General features: G+C 41.2%; 2 protein-coding genes across 9 annotated transcripts in view; one reads left to right on the top strand and one right to left on the bottom strand.

Moving 5' to 3' along the window:
- The window catches only part of LUC7L2 (LUC7 like 2, pre-mRNA splicing factor), a 66,018-nt gene extending 45,172 nt beyond the window's left edge, over positions 1-20,846 (top strand). For 6 of the 7 annotated variants that reach the window (XM_033432358.2, XM_004272147.3, XM_012533881.3 and 3 more), the window contains 4 exons: positions 1,313-1,404; positions 3,592-3,621; positions 7,132-7,323; positions 10,951-12,231. In XM_033432358.2, coding sequence (XP_033288249.1) covers positions 1,313-1,404; positions 3,592-3,621; positions 7,132-7,323; positions 10,951-11,128 — 492 coding nt within the window. In that variant the 3' untranslated portion in view covers positions 11,129-12,231. Of the gene's footprint in view, positions 1-1,312; positions 1,405-3,591; positions 3,622-7,131; positions 7,324-10,950; positions 12,232-19,182 lie in introns of those variants that run through there. The other variant, XM_049715095.1, reaches the window with a different exon arrangement.
- KLRG2 (killer cell lectin like receptor G2) overlaps positions 7,323-25,281 on the bottom strand; it is a 63,266-nt gene continuing 45,307 nt past the window's right edge. Inside the window, exons 4-6 of one of the 2 annotated variants that reach the window (XM_033432355.2) lie at positions 12,052-12,149; positions 9,706-9,765; positions 7,323-7,740 (exon numbers count right to left, since the gene is read on the bottom strand). In XM_033432355.2, coding sequence (XP_033288246.1) covers positions 9,753-9,765; positions 12,052-12,149 — 111 coding nt within the window. In that variant the 3' untranslated portion in view covers positions 7,323-7,740; positions 9,706-9,752. Of the gene's footprint in view, positions 7,741-8,403; positions 9,041-9,705; positions 9,766-12,051; positions 12,150-25,281 lie in introns of those variants that run through there. The other variant, XM_033432354.2, reaches the window with a different exon arrangement.

The following is a 25,281-nucleotide window of genomic DNA, read 5'->3' as shown; positions in this document are numbered from 1 at the left end:
TCAAGACTATTCTTAACTGTGATTCTGTTAACAATTCATACTGAATAGTGTAGGATTGTAAATGGAAATACCAGGTTGTTTAATGGATGATATCTGAGAAACAGACTTTAAAAATCCTCTTACTCTGGGAGGAAGTACTATTTTGTCTTGGATACGATGTTGAATTAGGGAGGAACCTTGCAAACTGGGTTCTAAAATAATGCCTAAAATTTCCAGTGATACTTTCTTTTTTTAATAAAACGAATAGTAATTTAGTATGATGTTTACTTTAAAGGAAGATTGAAAAAAATGATCCAATATTTATTTGAAATATTTTGCAGTTCACTAAATAGCAAACTGGTAGGACCTCTAGTTTTATGCTTTTGCCCCCATTTCAGAAAGGACTTAGAAACCAATTTTTTAAAAAGGACAATCACTGTCGATTAAATATATAGGCTGTTGTGAGAAAGGCAGCACAGCTCTTACTCGTCTGCTGAGTTCTGAGAAGATAAGCAAACAAAAAAAAGGTTATTTCTAAAGAGGTGAACATAGGCAGAGTCAATGGAAAGGATCAATTTACTTTTCAACAATCTGATGTGGCTAGTTTTTTTAAAAAATGGTGGCACTGTAGCATTTTGTCATGAACTGAGGACTGTCTGAAAGATGGGAAACACTGGGAAGTGACTTTTTGTGCAGTTATCACTGAAATTAACCCAGGATCCATAGTTTGACATTTAAAATAATGTGGAATCAGAATCACCTAGACACGTCTCCATATTTGTAGTTAACTGTGAGCTCGTCTCAGTATTTGGAGTAGCTAGGATGACCTTGGGTAAAGTTTTTGAAATTACAAAGAGAGTTTCACTATAGCAAATGATTGTTTGGATTGAAGTTAAAACTCAAAAATGGTACCTAATTGGGAACCTTTGCAAATATAGACCTAGCAACAGAACTGTTTAGCATTTCACTGGTACTTTTTAAAAGCAGCAGCCTCAGGATTGTAACTAGAAGTCAACAGAAGACATTTCTATATTGGAAATCTTTAAAGAGTTTAGAATTCAGAAGACGTTAAGAGGAGAAAAATCTCGTGAAAGTGACTTTGAAATATTAAGAAGTCATGGAGAAACATGAAATTTTATATGGAAGGGGGGAAAGAGTTTGGAAACCAGACTTGTAAGCTTAATGATTATACCTGACAAATCTTCAAAATGAATTCTTATTAAAAACTTTTTAATGTTAGATATGGTAAAGTTTAGGATAATGCTCACTAAGAATGGGCCCAGTAAATAATGCTTCTCATTTAGTATTATTTGAACTGTCATTGTTTTTTAAGAGAGTTGTAGCTGAGAAGCAGGAGAAAAGAAACCAGGAACGCCTGAAAAGAAGAGAAGAAAGGGAGAGAGAAGAAAGGGAGAAGCTGAGGAGGTATGGAGTAATTGAGTAGTCCAAGTATCTGAAGTTGAACATCCCTGGTTCTAAAAAGAGATGTAATTATACAAGGTTGTAGATGTTAATAAATCTGGACATGAGAAATTTCTGTTTACTCTTAAAAATATTACCATGTGAAACAATGTTCATTCAAGTATGTTAACTTATGGCTGTTTAAGTTAAGGAGATTTCCTTCAAAATGTATGGAAGAGGGAATAATGATTGCTTCACATCTGTATGTTTAGTAAGATATATAACAAGGCCCTTTTCTAGCCCTCTGATTTTCATAATGGGCTAGCTTTGTACCAGGCTGGCATGGAACTATTTTATGATATATACTTGTTGATAGAAGTTTTGGGTATTTTTTTGTCCGCTTCTTTCATTGATTATTTTACATTGTACTTCGATTCTGTATTTCTTCAGTTTAGGAGCTATAAACTGTTAAAATTTTTATTCGTTTATTAATAGCTAAATGTGCACAATTCTTTTTATATTGACATTAGTTGATAAAATCATATTCTTCATATTTAGAATGTTTACATGTTCTGGGTCACTTTTACACATTGGCAGCAAGTTGTGTGGCATCATGTTTATAAATTCAGCAATTTTCAGATGGGAGGGGTATGCCACAAAACATTTACGTGTAGTTCTAACTTAATAGTGTTCCCTTAATTGTATTACGTATCTCTGAAATTTAAATACCTTCTCTTCAGCAGATGTCCCTAAATTAATTAAAATCTTTGATAATACAGGACTAGGTTATGTCAGCTGCTTTCAAGCTTTGATCCTGTTACACTCACTCTATTTCAGGACATTTAAACTGACTTCATTTGTGTTACATGGCTTGTAACAGGTAATCTTTTTGCACTGTAATGACAAAACAAAACAAAGCTACATATGGACATGTTCCTGTTTAGAGGAACTGCTGTCATTCTTCCGTTGATATATATGTTCTTCATTTCCTGGTAAATTTTACCTCAGAGCTTTAGCTCTGTTCTCTTTTGTGTATACTAAGTTTCTGTGGAAATATTGCCCAGTATTGTAATATTTAAGACAATATGAATGGTATTTGAAATCTCAGTTGAAGCTAAAATTCAACAGAATATAGTGCCACTAGTATAAACTATAGAACTGAGGTGATAGTCAAATGAAAAACAAAATTCTTTGCAGGACTACATTTTCACATATGTAAAGTTAATGAGAAAGTACATCACATCTTACTTCTTTAATGACAAATGGCAAATTGCCTTTAACATTAGTTATAAAATGTTAACACTGTTTCAGAAATGGACCTAAGTATGGAAGATGAGGAAATTACTAGTAAGTAGAAAATGACACACAAAATGGGATTCCACCTATGGTATTGAAAAGGATAATGATAAAAATTACTGTCACTTGATGCTTATGATGTGTCAGCCACTGCACTAAGAATTTACCTATATTCATCTAATACTTGAAAGCCCCCTGTGAAATTGTTATTACTATCCCTCTTTTGCAAATGACAGACTAAGCTGAGGGAAGATACATAATCTGCCCAGGTCACACAGATAGTGAGTGATGGAAACAGTTAAGATTTACATCAGGCTGAATCCGAAGTCATGCTGCAACCATGGTATATATTCTCCACCAAAAACCCCCTGTGACTGACTTCCTAGTAACCGTAACGTTAGCTATTACTATCTGTTGAGCTTTAATTATGTGCTAGGAAATATGAAGAGTACTTTATATAAGAGTATTGTGTGTCATATTAAGAAACATTGTATGATTGAATTGAGTGTTCTAGGGATTATAGTGTGAGGTGATAATTACAAAGTATTGTCTCACAGATCAGAAATTTTATTCTGTTCCCAGAGGGAAAGAAGAAATGACAGAGATAAAAATAACGAATTTTTTCCAGGCTAGGAGGTGGTTTTTGGAGATTTAGTGAGTTGTGTTGTGTTTTAGTCTTCTAGGAGCATATTCTTTTTTTTAGAGCCAGGTAGCCTAGGTAAGGGGTATGCCAGAGTGGGGAAGTCTGTAAAGTTTGTGGTGCCTTTTGGAAAAATTTGTGTACATACATACAAGCCTTATATTTATAAAACTAATATAAAAATTAGAAATGAGGATGTAATTTTAACAGTACATTGTACCTTTTCTTCCTTTTTTATAGTTACTTTTCTAAAAATAGATTTTTTTTTTTTTTAGGTCTCGATCACATAGCAAGAATCCTAAAAGGTAGGTATTATACAAGATAAGTTGTGAAGCTGTGTTTTCCAAAGGTAGTTTTTATAGATTAAATATCTTTCTTAAAATGAATAATTAGTACTCTTAATTCTTTCGTAGCTCACATTTGAGCAGTGTCATTTGAGAAGTTGGTCAGAAGATACTCATGAGCTACAATTTAGTTTTATCAGAGTAAAATCACAAAGTGCCCTGGAGTATAGAGAAAGCTAAAAATATTTCAGAGCATTTTATTAAAATCTTTAGAAGCTCAGAGTAAACATGTGACGGGATTTATTTTTAAAAATCAGTTTGGGTCGTACATCTAAGAAACACATTCTGAGAGGTTGTACCTGTTCAAAATATAAATAGTTGGATACATTTTGAATGAGGGAATCCATGGTGAGTTAATTAAGGGGGAAACGAAAATGTTTGCACCCAATCTAGACTTTGAGTTTATTACTTCTCCCCTTGTACAGTGATCCCAAAAAGCTTTGAAGGGGCATTTTTAAAATGCCCCTTTAAATAGAAAGAGGACAAGATAACACTTTGTTTTGACCTTTGGCACTAATACTTGTGGGCTTTGAAGCCTTTTTTTTAAATACAGTTTTTACTAGTTTCTGACAATTTTTCTCTTTCTAAGGTGAGGAAACATGGTGCACTTCATCCTTCTTAGTTCTTCACTTGCTGTTCTCTCATTCCTGTCTTGAGCCTTTTTTTTTTTTTTAATAAATTTATTTTTGGCTGGGTTGGGTCTTTGTTGCTGCGCGCGGGCTACTCTTCGTTGTGGTGTGCGGGCTTCTCATTGTGGTGGCTTCTCTTTGTTGCCGAGCACGGGCTCTAGGCGTGTGGGCTTCAGTAGTTGTGGCATGTGGGCTCAGTAGTTGTGGCTCTTGGGCTCTAGAGCACAGGTTCAGTAGTTTGGGCTCTAGAGCACAGGTTCAGTAGTTGTGGCGCACGGGCTTAGTTGCTCGGCAGCATGTGGGAACTTCCCAGACCAGGGCTCGAACCCGTGTCCCCTGCATTGGCAGGTGGATTCTTAACCACTGCATCACCAGGGAAGTCCCCTGAGCCTTTCTCAAATGAGTCCATGCCTACGCACAGTGCCCTTTCTCAGTTTTTTCAAATCCTACCATTCCTTATTCAAATCACATCTTCTTTTTTGAAACCTTCTGAGTATTCTTGACTCTGAAGAGTAACTGTTTCCCAAGAACTTTTTCCCTGTAAACTAGAGCATTTGTTGTTATGAAAGAAAAACCTTATGTTTCTATTAGATGTCCTACTACTTTTTAGCATCTTTCAGCGGTATTTCTGCTTTAAAACACGAAAAAACTAAGGCATGAAACAGGACCAGTTGTGTCAACTAACTTATATTGTTGTTGAGTTTTTCAATCCAGGATGAGAAGTAGAAATATTAAATGACAATACTGTTCTTTTTTACCGGTTGGTTAATGCAAGCTTCTCCCTTTGTTGAAGAGAGATTTAAATTCTTTGTACATAGAACATCTTTAGATATTCAGGCCAGAAATTTAATTTCTATTACTCTAGTCCAAGCCACTTCTTACCTCACTATTTACAATAGCCTCCGAAGCAATTTCTTAATTTCTGTTTCTGTTGTCCACTTTCCTTCGCCTCAGTCTGTTTTTTACACATCGGCCAGAATGAGTTCTTTAAAAAGTGAAATAAATCATATCAGCCCTGTCTTCAAACCCTCTAAAGGTCTTCCATTTCATTCGTAGAAGTTGAAATCCTCACCATGGCTTTATAGAGTGATCAATGTGCCCTAGGGTAGTTACAGTTTATTTCTTAGCATATTTATTAATAGCTCCCCCTTTCCCTCTGTATAATTTAATGTTGAGAGCATCCTGGTTTGAGTGACAAAGTACTTGGTCATCCTGCTTGTTAGACTCCTGATATTACTCTGACTTGCTAATTTCATTGCAGCCAAAAGGGTTTCTTCTATTCTTTTGACATGTTGAACTTTCTCTCCCCTTAGGGCCTTTGCACCCATGTTCCCTCTACCTGAAGCAGTCTTCTCTGAGCTGGCTGATGAGCTGATTTCCTTACTTCATTTCATCTTTGCTTAAATGTGATTTTATAAGAAAAGCCTTTCCTGCTTATTCGATACAAAAGATGACCACCTCCTTTCGTTCTACATTTTTACCCTTCATTATTCCCTGACCTATCTTTATTTACTGCCTGCGTATCTGTGTAGGCCTCGTTCCAGAGTATAAGCTCCCTGAGGTTAAGGACTGTATTTGCTGCTCAGTCTCCCCAGTTCCTAGAGCAGCACAGTAGGCACCCAGTAAATGGTGTTACTAGACAACTAGTAAAATGAAATTACGCACTGGGAGAAATAATTTGTTATAATAGCTCAAAGTGAGTGATAAAAGAAAATATCATTTGATAAAAACTTTGTATGGAATGAATTTTATCTTTTCCCTCTGTTTCTTTTCAGAAATATTTAATTGTGAAAGTACTCTATTTAGCTGTGGTTGTTACATCATCTGAATAATGTGCTTTTGAACTCACTCTTCTCATAATTTGATTAAATACCTCATTCTTTAAAGTGACTTAAAATTTTTAAAAGAGCTTTACTGAGGTTTAATTTACACTCCATACCATAAGTTTGCCCATTTAAGTGTGCTGGTTAATGACTTTCAGTAAATTAAAGTTGTACAGCTGTCACAATCCAGTTTAGAATGTTTCCATCACTTTGAAAATGGCTGTTAACAAAATTCATACCTTTCTTCCCCGTTGTTTTCCCTCAAATGTTTTACGTCCTCTATATATGCCATCCTCATCCTGGCCGCAGACACAATACACAAGTTAGTTTTGTGACCCAGCGGAGGCTACAGAAGTGTTTTTCCTTCTCTGTACACCTACAAAAAGTAAATACTTCTTTTTTGCAGTTAAAGTTCTCTAAAATGATTTATGCATGTTAATTTTTTCCTCCCAAATAAATTATGTACTACTGACTAGAGAACTGTCTTAACTGTTTTGATTACACTGACAAGGCACATTGTGGGCATTTAAACTTATTTCAATGGTCATATAACCTTTTCAATTCAGCAAGTTAGTAACTTTATCCTAAACAATATTCTTTATCTTGTGTCTCCTTTCTGTCCATGTTCATCAGGTACATACTTTGTTTCTAAAGTGTACTAAAAATCTTAGAAGTTTAAATGAAATTGTCCTTAAAGCATCTAGATAATACAATCCCTGGCATGTAGTAGTGTTACAGATTGTTTCCTTCGTAAAAAATATTACTGATGTAAATTTATACAACACTGATTGACCTCTGAGAACTACTGTTTAATTTTTTTTTACTGTTTAATTTTTATTTCACAATTCTAGTTTGTAGTTATTAATATATCAGCAATTCATTTTAGCATAGATTTAGCTGATTTGAAATAGTATTGGCGTTAAATAAGGCTACTGAGGGATAGTTTCTCTTTAAAGAGGAGGCTTTAGTAAATGAGAAATGTAGTGCCAACAAAGCTAAAAACTAACTATCTTTTGTAGATCCAGGTCCAGAGAGCATCGCAGACATAGGTCTCGCTCCATGTCACGGGAACGGAAAAGGAGAACTCGATCCAAATCCCGAGAGAAACGCCATCGCCACAGGTCCCGCTCCAGCAGCCGTAGTCGCAGCCGCAGCCACCAGAGAAGTGGGCACAGTTCTAGAGACAGGAGCAGAGAGCGATCCAGGAGGAGGTACTGAGGTCCATAGGAGGATATGGAACTACCTTTACAGTTTAGACTTGGAATACTGGTGGTTTGAACTTGGCATCTGCTAATTTGTACACATTTGTGTGTGAGTGTATAACATTTTTTTTCCTGAATATATGGGTAGTTCAGAAAGAATATACTTATGAGCAAGAGTAAGAAATTGGAACCAATATGTGCAGAGGTTATGGCTTTTCTCTGCTTAGTGTGTCTTGGGAAAAAGTACTTTATGGGCAAATAATTTTAGGTACCAGTACTGTTAGAGCTTTTCCAGTATGTATTGGTGAATTAGGGACTCTGAGAAGTCCTTTCATTAAGAGTTGTCTGACTTACTGTTTTCTGAACTTCTTTGAGCTGGTGTACTTTTTCAGAGCAGACGTTCAGTATACTCTTGTTTATTCTGCACTGTAGATATGCATTGTTGTATAGTTAGTTGGGCAGGGCAGGTTCAGAATTTTAAAGGAAGTTAGACGTCATTGGCATGAAAATTCAAAACGTGCAAGGAGAGCAGACCCAGGGTGAGGTATGTTTTAAGGACTTGAATATCTAATCAGGACAAAGGATTAGAATGTGGTGGAGCCTTAAGCACTCATGGTCTGTATAGACCAAGCTCCCCAAACTTCTCAGGTCCCATTATGGCCCTTAAGCCAGGTCATTTCTATGGAACAGAAACATTTTTTTGAGTGCCTAGTATCTACTAATCTTAAGTTTTCTGTGGATTACTCCACATAAAGTTCGTGATAAATTTTTAACAGCTTTCTGCAGATTTTGTTTTTTTTTCCCCCTCAGCTAGCCTTTCCCCGAAACTGCTCACAAACTGCGTTGGATATAATAGGCTCTTTTATTTATTCCTTATATTCTTGCCTTGTTCCAAGTAGGTTCCCTCCCCCACCCCCAGCTTTACTGAGGCATAATTGACAAAGTAAGTTGTAAGACATGTACAGTGGGCATTGTGGTAATTTGCTCTACATATGCATTGTGCAAGGATTCCTTCCATCTAGTTAATTAACACCTCCATCACCTCACATATATTTTTATTGTTTTTGGTGAGAACATTTAAGTTCCACTCAAGTAGTTCTTCAGGAGACTTTAAATCAGTAATAATTGTATACCTTCTACTGTATTAAAAAATAAGTATAATGTAGTTGAGCAGCTTTATTCAAGTGAGTTAGGACACAGGACTAATAACATCTTTGACAATAATGAGCACTGACAAAGTGCTAAACTGGATATCAGAGTAAATAATACAGGAGATTAGGTGAGGGAAGTACCAGAGTAACAACAACAACAACAAAAATGGCTTCAGGGAATAGCCTAAAACCTAGAGTGGGTATAATCCGATTGATAAAACCAGGTAGGAAAAATATTCTGGGTATTATAGGCAGATGCAGAGAATGAGCAGGGAATTGATGAGGGCAGAGCTCCGCATGGTGTGAATTCTAGGCCACTTATCTCATTCTTAAAACTAGGCACACAGTACAGTGTCCAGAAAAATACATTTAAAACAATTCTTCAGGAATCTTACCTGCACTGTAAATTTTAAGAATCATTTTGCTGGTTGATAGGTCTAGATAATTGCTCTTGTCAGCTTGGCTACCTGTCATTTTTTCTGATGTCTCTGAACTCTTAAATGTCGTTTTTGGTGGTAGGGATGGAGAGAGGGCATGAAGTCTCCTCTTCTGGGACCTAGTCCCTAAGGTTTCCTCTGTTAATCAAGACATATAGGAAATTTTTCCACCATACCACCTGACACCCCTCATCTAGTATTTTCAGCATGTTGTTAATAAAGAGGATTATTTTTGTAAAATTATTCTGTTCCCAAGAGCACTTCTAATCTTGATACTCAAATTACTTTTTCAAAGCAATATTTTGTTTTTTGCCAAAAATTAGCAGACAATTGCTACTACCATCTACAGTTACTGTATAAAAGAGAATATCAAGTTATTCCTACATAGTAGTTGAGTTTAAATTTCAAGGTTAGCCCCAGTTAAAGGTCTTTTATAACTTGCCGTTCTCCTGCTCCAACTGTGAGATACTGGTCTCCAATGTAAGTAGATTCTCCTTGTGGCCTTTCCGGGTAACAGTTACCCTTGGTAAATGAGGACCGTTTGCATTTTTCTGCTGCGTTCAGACACATACAGTGCAGACTTCAGAGTCAGACTACTTGGATGAAAGTGGCCTTGGCCAAATTATCTAATTACCCTTTCTGTCTTTCCTTATCTACTTAGTAGAAGGGTGCCTGCTTTGTCAGGATTATCGATAGTTTGAGTGAAATACTGAGTGAAAACTGCTTCTGTAATAAGGACACTGTAATCTCTGGCAGAGTACTAGCTGATACTTACAGTTTGTTCTTATTTCTCTGGGACTTACCAGCAATGCGTGTCCTTATTCTTAGGCATCATCTCAATCGTCTCTCTTCATATTCCATTCCTACAAAGACATGGATAGGAATGTGCACTGTATGATTTAACACATTATTTTTAAATTAAGCTTATTAAAACCTTAATTAAGTAGAATGCCAGAAATTGACATTTAATCTTTCAACCTTTTTGGTTTAATCCTTTTTAACTGTATTTCTAAAACTGGGTAGTAGGGTAGTACTTTTTCCCCTGCCTTAGAAGTTGAAAGTATTACTTAATCAGACCTCAGATCCTAATTCTGAATGTGGGTTAAGTGAGAGAATTATGTAAAAGTACCATGTCACCCGTGAAGAACCAAATAAATGTAATATGTTACTGATTTATTCTAGATGTTGAAGGTATAGAAGATTCCATATTAATTCTGATCCCCTAATGTCCTTTGGGTTTCCTTTTGATTGAATCTCTGGTATGAGCTTATTACCTTTCTTCTTGACTTGGGTATGGGGATGGAAAGGTGGTATTAAACAGTTACAGTTAATCAAGGTTTATTACAGTGTGATCATCTTTCTCTGTATCTTTTTCTGTCGGTTGAATGAGCTAACTCCGCAGGAATAAAGCAGAGTTTTAAATAATAAATGGTTGCTCAAAGCCATATCATTGAGTAGTTCTCTTACCTGAGTGTTGGCAAACTTGCCTGCAGGCCAAATGTGGCTCCACAGCCTGTTTTTATACAGCCAGGGAGCTATGGATGATGGTTTTTATATTAAGGGGTTGACAAAAAGAAAAGGAAGAGTATCCCACACTCACATGACCTGCAACACCTAAAATATTTATCCCTCTGGGCAGACAGCAAAGAGGAAAGGGTTCCTGACCCCTGTCCTAAGCCACTGATTTCCATCTGATTGGGAATCTACATTCTATTGTATATTCTTAAAACATTGGATAACATCTTTAAGGTATTGTCTATATATTATTTTTATATTAAATATGTTTGCTATGAACTGGAGAAGCTTTAGGGTTGCCTCGAAGATAATGAGAATGTCCTGTAAATCATTTTGGCTTATGGTTTTTGACCCTTAGCTATTTGTCTTCATCCATCTCCTTGTTTTAGTACCCTTGTCAAATACAGTAGTGCTCTTTTCTTGGATGCATTCTGTATATCTTCAGCTAATCAGTACCTTAATATTTATCCGATTCTTTCATTTGGATTTTGGGTTTCCCAACACATTTTGCTCCTCAAATTAATATTTTTCAGATCCTCAAAAGAGAGATTCAGAGAACAAGACTTAGCATCACGTGACAGAGACAGGAATTCAAGAGACAGATCACCTCGTGACAGAGATCGAAAAGATAAGAAGCGGTCCTATGAGAGCGCTAATGGCAGATCAGAAGACAGGAGGAGCTCTGAAGAGCGCGAAGCAGGGGAGATATAATTAGCTGTGTACATATCCTCAATCCTTAAGCTTCCTCTGGAGTTACATACTATTGTTTAGTTTACAGCTGTTCAGGGTGACACAGTGAGCAGTTCCAGACACCGATCCAGCTAGGCTAGGTGTATAGCATCTAACTTGATCTGAACTTGTTTTCTTTGATGAAGCCTAAAACTACATCCATAGTTTCTGGTGAACTTGTAATACACTTCTGAAAGTACAGTTTTATATAATAAGTTGCTGATGTCTTTATTCTTTCTAGTAGGAGTGATAGTGAATGAATTGTGTTACTTGCCTTGGGATTTTTTGAACATTTGTAAAATGCTGTCTTCCTTTCTCGTCCAAAAAACAAACTTTGGGAATTTCTTTTCTTCCTTTGACTCCGTATCCCCTGATACCTCTACCCTCTAACTGTAAGAGAAAGGGGTGCAGGGAAGCAATATAACTTCTGTTCTAAGGTTCTATTCCCATTATTAATTACTAGCTGATTACAGTTCAGAACATTTATACTGGAATGTGTGCTGGAGAAATTTAAAGTACCGGGAGTTTTGTTTGTCTAACGGTGCCTATTTTAGAGTGGGAGGTTGAACAGCTGTTGCGTTACATGCTTTGCTTTTTTATTGAAATTTTGAAATCAAACATGTCTTGATTTTTCTGTTCTATTGAAGAGCTATATGTTCAGGATGTTTTGAGATGGGGGTGGGGGCAGGGACTCTTTCATAAGCACTTCTTGTTTTATTTTGTGTGTGTGGAGTATAAAGATTACACCCTTATTGTAAAAAATAATAAAATGAAAATCACCACCACCATTAAACTGTAACTTGTCTAGTAAATTGTCACTAGAACTACTTGCTGTGGCCATTTCTATTCTGTTACTAATAGTGCCTTACTGTGCAAGGCACCAAAGGAAATAAATATATACTTACAGATGCAAGATGAATTGTTGCTCCACCTGGGCCCTTGCTGGCTGTATTCCAGCTACTTCAGGACTGTCTGTAACAACCGCTGTAGAGAAGGACCAGACCTGCAGAAGAAATTGAGTTTATTTGTTTTGTTTTTCTTCACATTGAGCAAATTGAAATAAAAACATGGTGTAACCAGTGTAATGAGACTAACGATTTCTGCATTGAAAAGCTATATACCCACTCGTGTTTAAACAGTAGTTAAAACTTGAGATTCTTGAAAAACAAGAATATAATGAAATAAGGGTCTGTGAGTGAGTATAGTTAAGAGCCTTTCAAGGACTATTTCTATCTTTAGTTCCGTAAGTTTTAACAAATTTGATGTGACAGGAACGTAAGCCTCAGAAACTGAAACTAATCATTTTAAGTGACATCAGATTTACATCTAAAGGGGACAAACCTCACGTTCCCAGCTTACCAAGTTGTGCCTCATTAAATGAGGTTTTCCTGCCATATTTGGTTCCACACATTCAGTTCATAGAGTTTTATCAGAGACCCAGCTGCATCAGTACCCATTTATTTTTGGTTGCTCAGAAATTGTTATCTACTTTGTTCCTAGTGGTCTGTGCTGTTCTCTTCAATCCTTAGTACCTTAGGGTGTGGAATGAGGTCCAAAAGGTTAAGCTGGTAGGTGCAAGGAAGGCTGTCTGGAACCTGACCCACCATAGTGATATATGTGGAGTTAAATACCACATATATCTAAGTGGCCACCAACAAACAGGTCAGCAATAGCCAGTGAAGGACATCATCATCATCCAGGGGCTGGGCCCATGGCGCGTCACCTCACCTGCATGTTCCTGAACTGAATAACCCTATTTTAGTAGTAGTAGTAGTAGTAGTATTTTTTTTTGCGGTACGCGGCCCTCTCACTGCTGTGGCCTCTCCCGTTGCGGAGCACAGGCTCCAGACGCGCAGGCTTAGCGGCCATGGCTCACGGGCCCAGCTGCTCTGCGGCATGTGGGATCTTCCCAGACCGGGGCACGAACCTGTGTCCCCTGCATCGGCAGGCGGACTCTCAACCACTGTGCCACCAGGGAAGCCCTGAATAACCCCATTTTAAAAGATCCTTTTAGAACAATTCTGTGGCTTAGATACTGCTAGTATTTGTTTTTGTTTTTAACTTATTTATTTGGCTGCATTGCATCTTCGTTGCTGTGCACGGGCTTTCTCTAGTTGTGGCAAGCAGGGCCTACTCTTCGTTGCAGTGCACAGGCTTCTCATTGCAGTGGCTTCTCTTATTGCAGAGCACAGGCTCTAGGCACGCAGGCTTCAGTAGTTGTGGCTTGTGGGCTCTAGAGCTCAGGAGTTGTGGCACACGGGCTTAGTTGCTCTGCAGCATGTGGGATATTCCTGGAGCAGGGCTCCAACCCATGTCCCCTGCACTAGCAGGTGGATTCTTAACCACTGCGCCACCAGGGAAGTCCCACCGCTAGTATTTGGACTTCAGAGTAAATGTACATTTTTGATAGTCATCCTTGAGCCAGGGTAACCATTCTGAGTTAGAATAACCCTAAAGTCTCTCTCATACACAATTTGGTATTTTTTTTGTTATCTTTAGAGAAAGTTTAGTCACATTTACAAGAACACTTGATCCTCTGGGTATGTTATGCTAAGTATTTTCCTTCAATAAGACCCTCATTTTAGGGACTTACGGTGACGCAGTGGATAACAATTGGCCTGCCAATGCAGGGGACACGGGTTTGATTCCTGGTCCGGGAAGATCCCACATGCCGAGGAGCAGCTAAGCCCTTGCGCCACAACTACTGAGCCTGCGTGCCACAACTACTGAGCCCACCTGCCACAACTACTGAAGCCCACACACTTAGGGCCTGTGCACCGCAACAAGAGAAGCCACCACAAGGAGAACCCTGTGCACTGCAACAAAGAATAGCCCCCGCTCTCCAAAACTAGAGGAAGGCTGCATGCAGCAACAAAGACGCAACACAGCCAAAAATTTAAAAAAAAAAAAAAAAAAATTAATTTTATTTAAGACCCTCATTTTACTGTCAGCAAGCATTTTCCCCAAAGCTGCATTGCTGAGCTATATCAACAGTATCAACTCAAAAGAAAAAACCCTCCATTTGTAAGGAGACTTGTTTTTTCCCAGTAAGACTTTCTTAGCTTTATGATAAAAAGTTAAACCTTAGTTTTAGGGTTGATTTATCAAGTTCCTGGTATTTTTACCCTCCAAGTTCAAGAGCCTACTTTCATATACAATTTCATAACAGCTTTCAACATTAGCCCTTTGAGCCAGAGCCCAGCATGCATTACAGTTTTGTCATTCAAGGTAGTAATTTGTCATTCATTGTGACAAATGTAATTTGTCATTCAGTATGGTACCTTTTCAAAAGGGTAGTGTTAGGTAACAGCCCATCACTGTAAATTTTTATAAACAAATGTTGGTGATAGTTTAAAATCGTAAGTACTTACAGGGTTTAACATTAAAGATCCAAGTAAATATTACATAACTTAATAAAAGTATGCTTAATAAAAGCATTTAAGGTAGATACTCAACTAAGAACAGGTACAGCTATGCAGATTGTTAAGCCATTGAAACATACCCCTCAGTTGGTAATTAGCTGCTGCCCTGAGCTTCCTGCGTGCCTCCCCTGCCCCCAAACCATCCTCGCATCTCTTAGGTTTAGGTCTGGTGCAGCTGAGAATCTTCAGAACCTTGATCCGGCACAATATGCTATACTGATACTTTGGGGGGAAATTTCTTGTCTGTTTTTCCTATCTGGAAAAAAGCTATTTACATCCATTATTCATTATACCTTGACTACTGGTATTCAGATTTTCCCAGGGCATAAATAATGCAATAAATACTAAGTTGTTCTTTCTTTTCATTACCTGTTGCAATTTGAAAAGAAAAAAATCTCACCTTCAGCAGAGTTGGGAAAGGCAGGAGAGGGCTGAGAACAGGGGTTTGATGGCAGAGGCAGACTGGGGGGGGCTAGGCATGGGACTACCAGTAGAGTGGTGCTGGGGCCACAGGTGAGCAGGGCTCTGTGAGGTACTGGGGGCAGCAGATGTTTCAGAACTGTGAGGTGTACCTACATGTTCTCCAAGTACCAGCAGAAACCAGGATGTCAGAGGTTTTGGGTCTACAAGCACACCTAGGGTCAGACCAAACTACGTGCCAGCATGGCACGGTTCCGGCTGAAAGCGAGGCATTCAGACGCACAGAACTGGGCTCTCAGTCAGGGATCCAGCAAGGTGAGGCCACATAGGAAGTGCCAGCACCAGAACCTGCAGACGATGCTCTGGGAGAGGCTCCTAGGGTCCCAAACACAATGCACTCCTTTACCTGGATACTGTTGGGTGCTTGTAACACAAGATCCAACTCAAACAGCCTTACACAAGGAAGGGTCTGTTGGCTCACATCATTGAGTTCCATGTGACACCTTCATTCTCAGGTTAGCACAGAGCCAGATATCCAGATGAAGAGAAACTGTTAGCAAACCAGGTTCATCTTGCCTGACATTCAAGGAACTGAAACGCTGAGATTCCAAGGTTTGAGACAAAGAGAGGATGTCTTTGCAAGTGAACTGAGGTAGGAGATGGGAGAACCGATCTCAAGCCTGCCTCCCTGAAGGCAAGGGGCTCTCAGGGTAGTGATGGGATGATGAATAAAGAAGCAGGGTGGCATGCTCTTGGATTGGGAAAATTAATATTGTTAAAATGGCCATACTACCCAAAGCATTCTGCAGACTTAATGCTATCCCTATCAAATTACCCATAACATCTTCCACAGAACTAGAATAATCCTAAAATTCATATGGAACCATTAAAAGACCAAGAATTGCCAAAGCAATCCTGAAGAAGAAAAAGCAGGAGGTAGGGCTTCCCTGGTGGCGCAGTGGTTGAGAGTCCGCCTGCCGATGCAGGGGACGCAGGTTCGTGCCCCGGTCCGGGAAGATCCCACATGCCGCGGAGTGGCTGGGTCCGTGAGCCATGGCCGCTGAACCTGCGTGTCCGGAGCCTGTGCTCCGCAATAGGAGAGGCCACAACAGTGAGAGGCCCGTGTACCACCAAAAAAAAAAAAAGCAGGAGGCATAACCCTCCCAGACTTCAGACACTACTACAAAGCTACAGTAATCAAAATAGTCTGGTATTGGCGCAAAAGCAGACATGGATCAATGGAACAGAATAGAGCCCAGAAATAAACCCAAACACCTATGGTCAATTAATCTTCGACAAAGGAGGCAAGAATATACAATGGGAAGAAGACAGTCTCCTCAGCAAGTGGTGTTAGGAAAACTGGACAGCCACATGTAAATCAATGAGGTTAGAACACACCCTCTCACCATTACACAAAAATAAACTCAGAATGGCTTAATGACTTAAACAAGACATGACACCATAAAACGCCTAGAAGAGAACATAGGCAAAATATTCTCTGACATAAACCCTACCAGTATTTTTTTTTAGGTCTCCCAAGGCAATAGCAATAAAACCAAAAATAAAGGAACAGGACCTACTCAAACTTACAAGCTTTTGCACAGCAAAGGAAACCATAAACAAAACGAAAAGACAACCTACAGAATGGGAGAAAATACTTGCAAACAATGTGACCGACAAGGGTTTAATTTCCAAAATACACAAACAAGTCATACAACTCAACAGCAAACAACCCAATCGAAAAATGGGCAGAAAACCTAAATAGACATTTATCCAAAAGAGACATACAGATGGCTAACAGGCACATGAAAAGATTCTCAACATTGCTAATTATTAGAGAAATGCAAATCAAAACTATAATGAGGTATCACCTCACACCAGTCAGAATGGCCGTCATTAAAAAGTCGACAAATAACATACTGCAGAAAGTGTGGAGAAAAGAAAAGCCTCCTACACTGTTGGTGGGAATGTAAGCTGTTGCAGCCACTGTGCAAAACAGTATGGAGGTTCCTTAGAAAAATAAAAATAAAATTACCATATGATCCAGCAATCCCACTCTTGGGCGTATATCCAGACAAAACTATAATTCAAAAACTACATGCACCCCTATGTTCACAGCAGCACTATTCACAATAGCCAAGACATGGAAACAACCTAAGTGTCCATGAATGGATAAAGAAGATGTGGTACATACACATACAATGGAATATTACTCAGCCATAAAAAAGAATGAAATAATGCCAATTGCAGTAACATGGATGCAACTAGAGATTATCATACTAAGAGAAGTCAGAGAAAGATGAATACCATCTATCACTTATGTGTGGAATCTAAAATATGACACAAATGAACCTATTTATGAAACAGAAGCACGGACATAGAACACACTTGTGGTTGCCGGGGTGAGGGTGTTGGGGGAGGGATGGAGTGGGAGGTTGGGGTGAGGAGATATGAGCTTTCTGTTTGGTTTTTCTTTTTGGTTGTGCTGCATGGCTTTTGGGATCTTGGTTCCCCGACCAGGGATCGAACCCAGGCCCCCTGCAGTGGAAGCACCGTGTCCCTACCACTGGACCTCCAGGGAGTTCCCCGTAAGCTTTTATATAGAGAATGAATAAACAACAAGGTCCTACTCTATAGCACAGAGGACTATATTCAATATTGGATGATAAACCATAATGGAAAAGAATATAAAAAATGTACGTGTATAACAATCACTGTGCTGTACCGCAGTAATTAACACAACATTGTAAAATCAACTATACTTTAATAAAAAAAAAAAGGCCTGAGGTGTGTGGCATGTGGGGAAAGGTGATTGGGAGAAGGCGCGGGAATCATTCTGCGCAGGCGTAACTAAGCTATAAGTCTCTGTAGTTTGGGAAAGTCACCGAGCAGGCACCCACGCATGCTCAGCTGGAGGGTGGGTGGTCCTAACCAGCCTTAACCGGCTCAGCTGCAGTAGATGCAGTTGAGAGTCCAAGTTCCTGGGAAATAACTCACGCACACATCTTATTGTTCAGGCTACGGGCCTTAGAAGATATGCAAGTATTAAAACAACCTTGATCAGTGAAGGCAGGTGAAGTGGATTTGATTAATCCTCATGCACCGTTTCGGTCCCCCAAATCTTTTGATCATTCCTCAATCTTTTTTTATAACTTAAAAAAAAAATAAAGCATTAAAAATTTAATTTTTATTTTTATTGGCCGCACTGAGTGTGTGGGATCTTAGTTCCCCAAACAGGGATCGAACCCTCGCCCCCAGCAGTGGAATCGCGTTTTCTTAACCACTGGACCACCCGGCAAGTCCCTCATTCCTCAATCTTGAGGGAAGAATGGCAATGCCCGCCCTGGATACTTCCTGCTGATAAGGCGTGTAGACCTAACAAGGACTTGAGTAATGAAACTGTTTAGTGCTCATTTGAAAATATTCTCTTGCTCCTGATCAAGTTAACATTTTGATCCCAATAAGCAAATGGCACCTATGTGGCAGCTGTCACAGCATTCATAGGCCCGAGGTTGGTAATCAAAACCAAAAAGCTGTACCTTCGCAGGGGTGGGGAGCACACAGAATGCCAGACAAATTGATAAACTTCCCACGTCAAGCCAGGGATCTGTGACCTACCTTTACCTATTAGACTGTCTCGATCGTTACCAGTTGGGCTGAAACACTTCGATATTAAATATGGAAGGGACATGGGCTGGGAAAAGTAAGTACGATTGCTACAATATCCTGACCAAGTGGACTCTTGAAGGGGGAAGACACCCAGGATGGTTTTATCTGAGGACACGAGGAGAGGACCAAATTTCAGCTAAGTCAAAAAACAGAGGACGGGAAATTCTGTTGATTAGCCTAAACTGATGTTACATCTGAGGGCTTTTTATCCTAAGTATCAGTGAAGGTAGGGGGTGGTTGAAAAATTGATGACAGGCATAACCAAGGGGGTCAGCATGGTCAAATACAAAAAAAGGTTTTGGGTGACATAGGCAACAGGTAGAGAGGTTACCTGCTTTTGCCAGTCTGAGAAAGCCTAATCATTGAATTGTCCTTCCAAGCCTGGGAGGTCAGAAATACCGAGGAGACAAAAGAAATCATTCTGGTAACCTAACACGTTATTTAAGTCACTTGCCTTCTGAAGAATTTTACTTAACCAAAGCCAACACTGCAGCAGTCTTGTTCACCTTATTTTCTTTCTCACAGCTTAAGATCTGCTAGGGGTTCCCTTGCCCACTCGGAGAAGTCAGTGTCGGGAGTCTGGAACCAGCTGAGGTTTGGATGAGGATCCGGGGTGCGGCTTCCCTTCTGCAGCACAGTCTCTATTTCCCATCACGTTCCTCAGGAGGTCCCGTCCATTGAGGACTGAGCTGGTCCACCGGATGTTTATCCTCTCAAGATTTCAGTCTAGAGGTTCATCGTCTCCTCCTCTAAGAGCTCCCTAAAGGGGTTTTGCTACAAGTCCAAAGTTGGGGATCCAAATGCAGCAGAACCCAGACACTCCCAGGAGTCCTGTAATTAAATTGTCTCCTGGTAGTAGGAGCTGCAACCCTGGCTGCAGCTTCCCTTCCATCAGGGAGCAAGGCTCTCTGTCCATGTGAGAGTTCAAAACCCAAATGTTTAACAGAGGGCTGAGAAGTCTATGCCTTTTTCTTGGACACCTTATAGCCTCGTTCGACCAACAAGTTCATAGCCAAAACCATATTTTGGTCTGAGATGTCCTTTGTCTTACTAGCAATCAAAGATCACCCACATACTGGAGCAGGGCTCCCTCGTTTAGTTGAAGTTCCCTCAACTCTTTTGCCCGGATTTCTCCAAATATTGTGGGCAAATTTTTAAATCACCTTCTGCAGTGTCCCTTTGGGAATGGCTGTAGGCTATCCTTTTGGGGGTTGGAACAATAAAGCCTGCAACGTGCAAGCCTGCTCTGGTGGTACTTTCATGTCCATTTGTCCAGGTGCAAAGATAACCCTGGTATTTAGTAAGTCTCGTATAGAAAGCTGCCTCAGGAAATTCCCTGGTGGTCCAGAGGTTAGGTCCTTGGCGCTTTCACTGCCAAGGGCGAGGGTTCACTCCCTGATTGGGGAACTAAGATCCCGCAAACCATGCGACCAAAACAACAACAACAACAACAACATAGAAAGCTGCTTCAGATGAGCCTTCCCCATCTGACAGTCTAGCAGCTGGAGACCAGGCTTTTTCAAGTTTTCTCCAGACACCTCATTTACAAACACAGTCTCAAAAGAAAGTTTAGAAAGCTGGATATTTAAAACAGAGTAAGTGGGGGACTTCCCTGGTGGCACAGTGGTTAAGAATCCACCTGCCAATACAGGGGACATGGGTTTGATCCCTGGTCCGGGAAGATCCCACGGGTTGCACAGCAACTAAGCCCCTGTGCCACAACTACTGAGCCTGCGCTCTAGGGCCCGCGTGCTGCAACTGCTGAGCCCCTGTGCTGCAACTACCGAAGCCCACGCACCTAAAGCCCGTACTCCGCAGCAAGAGAAGCCACCGCAATGAGAAGCCTGTGCACCGCAACGAAGAGTAGCCCCAGCTCACCACATCTAGAGAAAGCCCACGCACAGCAATGAAGACCCCATGCAGCCAAATATAATAATAAAGCAGTAAGTGACCCCCGTATTGATCAGAAAGTCCACAAGTTGATTTCTTACTGTCCTAGTCACGGGGGGTTCTCTATGCGAGATATTGATGGACTTGGCAGGATTAAGGGGAGCCCCTGGGTCCCTATCGTTCTCAGGTAGCTCAGCCATCTGATGTGCCACTTGTTTACCTTCTTCCAGAATCTTCCTTAGGATGGCATAGTCTGTTTTCCAGGGTCCCTCCTGTTTGCAGTATTCACGGTGGTAGAAATCCCACTACTGATTGCCCAGTTCGAGTAGAAGCTCGGGGCCTCCTACCTTTTGCCAAGTCCCTCGTAGGGTCCTCAGCTTGGTCCGGCTCTTCCCTGTGTAAGGCAGCCGCCAGCAGAGTGGCCTGTTGTTTCGTTCTCTTGTTCCCTTTTCTCCTGAGCCTGGTCCCTGCCATTGGAAACTGAAGGCAATCTCAACAGGTTGAGACTCGGCATTCCAAGAGCACCTTCTGTTTCCTCTGTATATGGCGGGGCGGGGGGAACCTGACCAATAAGAGTCATATGAACCATATTTAAATTCTCTGGGGCCTCAGACTCTGTATCTGTATAATGCCTCTAAGCTTCAGAGACCCATACGAGAAACTCTGAAAGAGCCTCATCTGGGTTCCCTTTTACCTCTTGTACTTTATTAAAGCTTCTCTGGGCATCCCTCTTTGAAATCCCGCAAGAATACAATCTCAATCATACTCGAGTTTTGGCCTACGCCCAACATTCACATCCCAATGAGGATCCCCTGTTGATATAGCCACGCTCCCAGCATCCCCCACCGCCTGCCAGGGGTGTGTACATGAAGCACATCTGCCTCCTCCCGAGCTTTATCCAGCACCATTCTATGTTCTTCTGAAGTGAGAAGGGTATTTAATAAATTTTGAACATCTGCCCAGGTCAGGTTTGGAGTTTAAAAAAAAAAAAAAAAGGATGAGAAAAGGTATTTCCATTCTCTTTGGGTCATCTCTGTAAGTTGGCATAGTGTTCTTACAATTAAATAACTCTGAAGTTGAAAGTGGGAGTGGACCCAGATCAACCCCATTGGCTGCCCGGTCCCAGCATCCACACCCCCAGTGGGGACTCGCCTTGCTGGATGTTGCCCCACCTGAGTTTGGGCAGCTCCCTGGCCAAATCCAGCAGCAGGTATGAGAAGGGGGAGCTCACTCCTATTTCTCGACCCTCAGAGACCAGAGGGGCCCAAGCCGGAGGCTGTGGCTCAGACAGTGGAAACGAAAGGGCAACAGCCCCCATGACATAGGGTCAATGGCAAATCATCCTCCTTTGAAATAGCATGAAGCAAAACAGGTTTCCTTCCTTCCCTTCCTGTTGGACCATAACCTTACATCTTCTTTGCGTAGGTTTATTCTGATACAAACATTGTATCTAAAGGTACTTCATCCCATGTTTTTTCTCATTTACAAAATGAATCTAGTTGCAGAATTATATTGTAAATTCAGGATCCACTTACAGGCCATTTTGCTCAGGAGACTAAGGATATTATGGCCATGCAGTGTTACCAAAAAAAATACCATCACTTTCTTTTCCATGGATTCATAACTGAACGTCTCCCAATTTTGGAAAATACAGCCTAGAGGGCTGCAAGGGGGAACTGAATTAACCTTTCCCATTTTGAAAGGGCTTTGCTTCCAGGTGGTCACAATAATGAAGTCTTTCTAAGGGTCCTTGCCACCATCACCAAGCTCAATCCCCAGCAGTCAAAGGTTAACAACGGAAACAATCAGACACAGAGGGACACAAACAAGACCAACGACAAAAACCCCGGGCCTCTAACCCAGGTAGAGTAACTCAGCACCTGTAACCTTCTATATTGTCGGCCAGAATCCCTCCAGGTAGGCAGGCCCCCAGCCCACGATCTGGTCAGGATTATCGGACAATTTAAGCACAGTTGGATTTCTTTAACGCAGTTACTCACCCACAAGATGTCTTCCAAACCCAAAACCGTCTGCTGCAAAATGAAACGTCGGTGGCACCTGGCAGGGGAAATTTGGGGACGGTCGTGGAACAAATGGACCAGGCAGCTGCTTGGACCTTTCCACGTGCTCTCTGTACCAGCAAGGGGCCAAAAAGCCCCAAGCAAAAGGTCCATCTGAACTTCCCCTCCTGCCCGGCTCGCCGAATTTTACCCAACCAGGTTTATCGTGCCCGTCGCACAGCAAACCAAACGCTGAGACGCCAAAGTTTGGGGCAAAGAGTGGGTTTATTCCAGCCGAGAGGGGAGAGAAGGGAGAGAGGGAGAGAGGGAGAGAGGGGAGAGAGAGAGAGAGGAGAAAGAGAGAGAGAGAAGGGGAGAGAGAGTGGGGGGGGAGGGGGGAGAGAGAGGGGGACAGAGAGAGAGGGGAGAGAGAGAGAGAGAAAGAGTGGGGAGAGAGAGAGAGGAGAGGAAAGAGAGAGAGAAGAGGGGAGAGAGTGGGGGGAGAGAGAGAGGGGAGAGAGAGAGAAAGAGGGGGGAGAGAGAGAGGAAGAGGAGAGAGAGAGAAGAGGGGGAAGAGGGGGGAGCGAGGGGAGCGAGGGGAGCGAGGGGAGGACAAACCTCAGATGCCGAATTCGCCTCTGGGAAAGCGAGCGGCTCAGGTATTTATAGGATGGCAAATAAAGAAGCAGGGTGCGTGAGGGGTGGGGCTTGTGGGGAAAGGTGATTGGAAAAAGGTGCAGGAATCATCCTTCTGCGCAGGCGTAACTACGCTACAGGCTTCTGCACGTGTGAAAGGTCACAGAGCTGACATCCATGTGTGACCCCTGGAGGGTGGGTGATCCTATCCAGCCTTAACCGGCTCATCTGAGACTCCAAGTTCCTGGACAGTAACTCAGGCAAAACATCTTCATGTTCAGGCTACGTGCTGTTTGGGAGACAGGCAAGTGTTAAAACGACCTCAATTACCTCCATTACCGGAGGCAGGTGGAATGGATTTGACCCATCATCACGCACCGTTTCAATACCATGGCATCCTGAGTCTGTAAAGAGCATGGCAAGCTTTTCTCACATCCGGGGCCCGGTTGGGGCGTGTTCCCATTTGGAACAGAGTTAGTGACATCCCTGATTGGCTTAGGCCTGGGCTCCAGAACCAAACAACGGCCAGGGGACTGGGACTGCGCCACCAGCACGTGTGGCTTAGATGTGTCAGGTCTGCCTCCCAAGTTATCCCTGCTCACCTCCACCCCCAAACTGGGGTCACTGTCAGACCACACGGCTGCTCCACAGTCAGCGCAGGAGGTCGGAGCAGATAAGGGAGAACCCCCAACATCCCCAGTGATTCCTTTGCCTGAACACACCCTCACGCTGGCAGCCAGGCCAAGTGCTGGGAATGGATCTTGTTCTCTGCATCCTCCCACAAACCCGGCGCAGAAACACAACTGATGTTCAACGAACGTGGAGTGAATTATTGACATACATTGACCCACCTGGTCTCACTTGATTTGCGCATCACTGTGGCACTGGTGGGAGCTGTATCCTATCACGCCCATTTTACGGAGGGAACAGAGCGAAGCCAAGGTCACCCAAGGTCACGACAAAGTTGCCCAACATCGCTTTGCTCCTGAGCCTGAGGCTGTTCCTGGCATAACGTTGTGAATGGTATGTCCCAGGAGGGAACAACAAAGGCGCAAATGAACTGTATCATTTCTAAAACCTTTTTATATAGCCTTATTTTACTTTTATACTATCTCTAAAGCTGAGAATAACAGAGGAAACGCCCAAATTTATCCAAATTTGGATATATGAGTTACATGTTTTAGCTCCCTGAATTTTTTCTTTTTGAGAAAATTTGGTGCAAATTACTTGAAATCAATGTTAAGCTCTATCAGGTGATGAAATGTGAATCACATACCACTCCTGTCAAAAATGTTTATATTGTAAAAAAGAATGTGTGTATATACATGTATAATTGAATCACTTTGCTGTACAGCAGAAATTAACACTTTAAGTCAACTATACTTCAACAACAGCAAAAATAGTTTTTTTCAATGTTTATACTGAGTCGAAGCCTCATTTCAGTTTACAGGAAATGAGACACATTCGAGATGTTAGTCACTCTACAAGACTGGCCTGGTCTTTTCAAAAAGTCCATGTTACAGGGAAGAAGTTCCAGGTTGAAAGAGACTCAAGTGATAACCCCTAACAGTGCTTAAACCCTGACTGGACCTTTGTTTAAATTAATGGAGCAACTAGGGAAGTTGGAGCACAGATTGAATATGAACTTAATTTCATTAAGTGTAATGGTAGAATTGCAACTATGTAGAAGAATATTCTTATTTTTAGGAGCTGTGTGCTGAAGTATTTAGGGGTGAGGTGTCTTCATGTCTGCAACTCATTTTCAAATGGTTTGACAGTTTTGTATATACAGACATAGAGTAAATGTGGCAAAATGTTAACAGTTGTTAGATCTAGGTAGAGAGCAGCTGGGTGTTTGTCATGTCATTTTTTTCAACTCTGTATTTTGAAAATTTTCACAAAGTTGGGGGGAGATCTTAGATTTTTCCATTTGTATCATCACTTTTAAAATGCTCTGTCCTGGTGGGCATATGCGTCTTTTAGGCAGGGTTCTCCAAATATGGGCTCTGGACCATCAGTATGAGAATCACAAAAGAAAATATACGAATGGCCACGAGCACCTGAAAAGAAGTTAACATCGGTCGTCAAGAAAGTGCAA

The sequence above is a fragment of the Orcinus orca genome, chromosome 9 (genome assembly GCF_937001465.1).
Source record: "Orcinus orca chromosome 9, mOrcOrc1.1, whole genome shotgun sequence".
NCBI classification, from domain to species: domain Eukaryota; kingdom Metazoa; phylum Chordata; class Mammalia; order Artiodactyla; family Delphinidae; genus Orcinus; species Orcinus orca.
Note: the sequence above shows the minus strand (reverse complement) of the source record. Positions and strands in the feature narration are given on the sequence as shown.